At 44.7% G+C, this 5,912-nt stretch overlaps 1 protein-coding gene across 3 annotated transcripts in view; it reads left to right on the top strand.

Annotated features, from left to right (window-relative positions):
• Nucleotides 1–5,912, top strand: part of CDH17 (cadherin 17) — a 66,087-nt gene that overhangs the window by 33,503 nt on the left and 26,672 nt on the right. For all 3 annotated transcript variants that reach the window (XM_081816249.1, XM_081816246.1, XM_081816248.1), the window contains exons 10-11: nt 995–1,210; nt 4,876–4,952. In XM_081816249.1, the coding sequence (XP_081672375.1) occupies nt 995–1,210; nt 4,876–4,952 (293 nt within the window). The remainder of the gene's footprint in view (nt 1–994; nt 1,211–4,875; nt 4,953–5,912) is intronic.

Raw genomic sequence — 5,912 nt, 5'->3', positions numbered from 1 at the left:
ACCATTTGTCTTGTCTATCAGTGTCCAAGGATGGCTGTAACACATTACCACAAACTTGGCTTCAAACAACAGAAATGTATTCTCTCACAGTTCCGGAGGCCAGAAGTCTAAAATCAAGATGCCAGCTAGGAGAGAATTCTTCCCAGCCTCTTCTAGCTTCTGGTGGCTCCTGGCATTCCTCACTGCTTATGGCATAACTCCAGTCTCTGCCTCCTCCTTCACATGGCCACCCCCTCTGTGTGTGTCTTGTGTCATCTGATCTTCTAATAAGAACACCAGTCACTAGATTTTGGCCTACCCTAAGTCCAGGATGATTTCATCTCAAGATCCTTAACTAATTACATCTGCAGAGGCTTTATTTCCAAATAAGGTCACATTTGAGGTTCCAGGTGGACATGAATTTTTGTAGGATGCTATTTGTTATGGGCTGAATTCTGTCCCCCCTAAAATGCATATGGTGAAATCCTAACCCTCAGTACCTCAAAGGGGGACTATTATTTAGAGCTAGGGTCTGTGAAAAGGTAGTTAAGGTAAAATACTGTCATTAGTGCGGGTCTTAATCCAATATGACTAATGTCCTTCTAAGAAGAGAAAATTTGGACTCGGACACGTCTGGAGGAATGACCAGGTGAAGACACATGAAGACAGTCATCTAGATGCCAAGGAGAGAAGTCTCAGAAGAAACCAACCCTGCCAACCCCTTAGTCTTAGACCTTTAGCCTTCAAAAACTGTGAGAAAATAAATTTCTGTTGTTAAATCTGCCCAATCTGTGATGCTTTGTTATGCTGGCCCTATCAGACTAATAATATACTGCTCAACACACTACATTATGGAAAGAGTTAGAAGAACCAAATAAATGTAAGAACTTGAGCCTGCTACTCAAAGTGATTTACAGTACTTTCTAGGGACGTGCTTATCCAGTGAAACCATTTTGAATACAGTAGATTAAATAGAATCTGTAATGGATGGATTCCTTTTATTCTTTCTCCACAGGGAGCAATATAGGGACTTTCACTGCCCACGACGATGATGAAGAAAACACTGCCAACAGTGTTTTAGTATACAGAATTGTGGATCAAATCCCCACGTTTCCCAGGGATGGACTTTTCCTGATCCAGACCTACTCAGGAGTGTTCCAGTTAGCTGAGCGGTCCTTGAAGAAGCAAGACACTCCTCAGTATAACCTGACTGTGGAGGTGGCTGACAAAGGTTGGTATCACGTTCACTGTCAAAAGTGAAACTCCCTGTTTTCCTTCTAGTTGTGCTTTGTTAGGCTGCTCTGATGCCTGGGTGTATTACAGGATGCCATCCGAGAGCTCTTGCTTCCTGCGTAAGACACACATGGAGCACAGAGGCAGTTGGTCCAACGCGGTAGAGGCCAGAGTTACGGCTCAGGCAACATGATTGTATAGTTCCGGTCCTCTGAGAAGCAGATGCCAAGAGGGGATTAAATGTATAAGGATTTTATTAGGGGAAAGGCCCATGAGAAAAAAATGGGGGGGGGGATGTCCGGAGAAGGTTGGGGGAGCCATCAGACCACCGTACAAGCCTAACCCTGAGTGAAGGAAGGCTGGTGGGAGTACCATAGACCACAGAGAGTCAAAAAAAAGTTGGCCAAGGCCCCTGGGAAGTCCAAAATTGTCCACCGAATGAGTCTGTGATCTCCTAGAACATGGCTGTCTTGGCCTGCCTGCCTTGCCTAGTCACTGGCTAGGGGCAGCCCATGGGAAGCAAGTCCTCCATGCAAACGTGCTGCTGGATGTCAGAGCACAGCAGGGAGCCATCATCAATTAAGTGCCCTGTTGTTGGAGGTCGGCAAGGCCTATTCTCATGGCCACTGAGATCATGACCCAGAATATTAATCCTATTTTCCAATTCTCCCTTTTGGACTCCAAGGACTCTTAATGTATGAAAGAGTCTAAGGACTCTATTGTATGAAAGTGAAGGAGAAATGCATCTTTGGGGAAGGTCTGTCTTCTATCACCCCTCACTTGGCCATGAGACGTCAGGAGACATTGTTCCTGACTCCTATATAATTTCAAAGCAAGTCGTTCTTAATCTTTGTTGGCTCACAAGACCCTTTGAAGATCTGATGAAAACTGTGCGTTCTCTAACAAATGCACGCATTTTTGGACGATTGTGCACAGACACACAAAAACACATGTATTCAGAGCCAGATTGATTTTGGGGGCACACACACACTCCTAGGTTAACAATCTTTCTCTGAGTTAATGAGCACCCAAACTCAGATGACCAAATAGTTCAGTAATCATTGTGCTAGGAGTCACAGATTATATAGGTATGGAGAAGAAAAGAGCATCATTTCACACCACTCCTCACATTTCCCCCTTTGTACAGATGTTGACATACCGAAGAGAATTAGGGTTTAACAGGCCCCCAATACAGACTTTTTGGAAGTTAGTAATTTGGCAAATAGTGAGGGCCTACTATATATGTCTAGAATTATGTTAAGAGGTACAACAGAAGTGAGTATAATAAATCATCCCTGCCTATGGTGAATTAACAATTTCACACCATTAACCATCCATTCTTTCAGCAAACAGTTATTGAGCACTTACCTTGCATGAGACACCATTCAAGGTATTGAAGATACACAGGTGAATAAGACCCAGGGTCTGTCCTCAAGGAGCATTCATGATAAAGGAGATGGACATGTGAATGAATAAATTACAAAAAACATGTACAAGGTAACCCATGAAGGATATGAGTGACTTAGTGGAGGGAGAGAGCAGGTCAGGCTTTCTGGAAGAGGTGTCATTGAGCTGAGTTTTGAAGGATGAATATGACAAGTTACGAAATAGTGCAGAGCTTATGGAGGAGAAGAAATTCCATCTACAAATGCAGGGAGACCTGAAGTAATGTGAGGCTATAAGAGCATAAGGTGGAAATCAGATTACAAATTGTCTATGTTCGTGAGTACATCTATAGAGAACGGGGACCAGATAACAAAATAGATTTATACATAAACATATATGCATGCAGATGGAATTAAACATTAAATTGTGCACTAATATAGCCTAGAGACTAGGCTTAATTAACATAGTTTTACATAAAATTGGAGAGGGCTCGCTACCCAGGAGGCCACACTACTGGCCCAAGTGAGGTTTGTGCAGAGCTGGGAGCCAGCGAGTTCAGGTCCTGGGAAACCAACCCCCCTCTACCCCCGACCCATTGTTAACCATTCTTGTTGTCCTCAAATGTTCTGGAGACTGACCCCAGCTTTTATCAGCATCCATTATTATAATTCAATTGTTATTAGATCACAAGCCTGGCCTCATGTCCAGTGCATTGGACACCATCTCTGGAGTCAGACTGCCTGAGTGTATCTGTCGGGATCCTAGCAGGAAACAAGGAATAACCAAGAAGAGTTTAAAGAAGAGATTATTTGAAAAGGTTGTGGGCAGGGTTAAGGGAAACCAACTGGAGGCACGAAGTGCAATGGACAGCCTCCCTCCACGGAGGTGTGAAGGGGCGATTGAAGGGAACATTCCACGAAGGAACAAGCCCTCTACTTTTGCCTACAGAAGAGGCTGCCGGGGGGACCTATCCCCTGACCTCTCTCCTCCTGCCCCTCCTCCCATCCCCTGGCAGGAGCCAGGGTGCCCGGATGCAGTCTCTGAGGTCAGCTTCCCAGGACACGGAGCGGGGTGGAAGGGTGGAGAGCAGACAGAGAAGGCAAAGGGAGCACAAGGATTTGAATTCTGGCTTGACCACTAGTTAGTTGTGTGACCTCAGTCTGGTTACCTAACTTCTCTATCCTGTGACTTCCTCATTCATGAACTAAATGAGGACGATCATAGTATCTACGTCATGAAACTTGTATGACAATGAAATGAGTAATGCTGGTAAAGCACTTCATACAGGGCCTGGTACACAGAGAGTGCTGACAGTTTGTATTATGACAAGAACCCCAGTTCTGTTATTATCTACATTTCATAGATTAACTAACTGAGACGCAGAGACCTGGAGGGACACACATCTGATAAGCTCTCCCACATCTGATAAGGGGCAGAGTCAGAATTCAACAGTGGGACTCCCGAGCCCTGAGTCTTAGCTATCATACAACACAGTACATCATGGTTTAGAGCCATGGTGACCCCAACAGAGAACCTGTCATGTTGTTTCTCATTCTGGATATATCCCTGGCACCCCATCCCCACCTGTATTCCACGCTCATCTTGGACCTTGCTTGAACCTGCTCTCTCGGACTAGATCTTTGAATTGTCAAACCCACCCCTCAAAGCCTGTGTCATTTTCCCAGGGTTCCATGAGCTACTTCTGACCCCCTCTTGCCTCCCACAGTCTGGGTAGCCAGGCCTCTTGAAGGGGGCTAACTGTACTGCTTCTTCTCTCATTTGGAGGAATAGGCACCCAACCTTCCCACCATGGAGGACAGAGGAGATGCAAGATGGTTAGTGCCGGAAGTGCTCAGAGAAGGAAAGACAGCTGGCTGGGTGACTCAGGGAAGGCTTTCTGGAAAGATAGTTTTGCTCTAGGTTTTGAAGGTTACATAAGTTTCACTAGTTAGAAAAGAGAGGTTGCTTCACAGGAAAAAAAAAAAACAAAGCAAACAACCAGTCTTGATGAGGAACGAGTCTTACCTGGGAAGGAGCGGTTGGAGGACAGTGGGACAGCCAGGGAAGCTTCTCCCAGAGCTTTCTCCAGCCTCCTTTTGCTGACCTTCTTGTGGGTGCAGGTGGGGAGCAGAGGATCCTGTCCCCACAAACACTGCATGTCAGTAGCAGGGTTGTGGCTGTGACTGTCACTTCCCTTGCCAATGTGTTTCTTGCAGATTTCTGGTTTTAACACATGATGTATAATGAATATTTTTGTGATTTGACTTTGATTTTCAGATTTCAAAACCCTCTGTCATGTGCAGGTCCATGTTATTGATATCAATGACCAGATCCCCATCTTCGAAAAATCAGATGTGAGTAGTTTTCACCTGTTGTTTTATCTTTGCTGTGTTCGTATTACTTGACCCTTACTTCTGGGATAAAGACACAGCGGGTAGTTAGGACAAATTCCAGACTTTAAAGGTAACTTTCTAGTCAGTACACTGGTAACAAACCCAGACACCATTTTCATTGGAAATCTTCAGGGAACAACGGCATTCACTGTTAGAGTATTTGGGAACATCTGTTTATAAACTCCTCCCAATGGCTCATTTCTTCCAAGGGCTTGCTTAAAAGCTGCAATGACAAGCTTTGTCAAACTGAAAGGATTTGAATGGCTACTTGCATTTTGTCCTTATATATTTTGTGACAGTGAATGGATTACCACTAGGTCTCAAACAAGCATTTTTAGTCAAAAACTTAATATTTGGAATACTGGTGATTTAAACTCTGTTTGCAATAACTGGGTAAGAGAAAGAGAAAGGGAAAACTGACCTCTCGGTTAAGCCAAAGAAGAACGTGCTTAAGACAGTTGCAAGAATTAGGAAAATTGGGCAGAAAGAGCAGGGGAAAAAAGATCAGTTGAGAGAACATCAAGAAAAACGTTCACTTATTTTGATATGGGCTTTAAACTTGGGGGTGGCTTTACCACTGCTTCCCTTAAAAGGGAGATCTCTATTCTGGAGCAGAGAGAAGTCCATTTGACTAGATTGTTCTGTCATGTTTGAAGTCATTTATGGGATAGCCCAGAGCCCTGTGATGATGATCATAAATCAAAATAGGGACGAAGCTGTGACAAAGAAAGGGAATTGATTTATGAGAGGGTTTGGGGCGGCAAGAGGTGTGACTGAACCTAAGGGGTAGCAGGCACTGGGGCCCCACAGGCATGAGATAAAGAGCCCATTCCTCTGGAGTGGGGGGTGGGGTGGGAGGGATGGGGTGACTGGGTGATAGACACTGGGGAGGGTATGTGCTCTGGTAAGCGCTGTGAATTG

The sequence above is a fragment of the Leptonychotes weddellii genome, chromosome 4 (assembly GCF_054177405.1).
Source record: "Leptonychotes weddellii isolate Sample4059 chromosome 4, ASM5417740v2, whole genome shotgun sequence".
NCBI classification, from domain to species: domain Eukaryota; kingdom Metazoa; phylum Chordata; class Mammalia; order Carnivora; family Phocidae; genus Leptonychotes; species Leptonychotes weddellii.
Note: the sequence above shows the minus strand (reverse complement) of the source record. Positions and strands in the feature narration are given on the sequence as shown.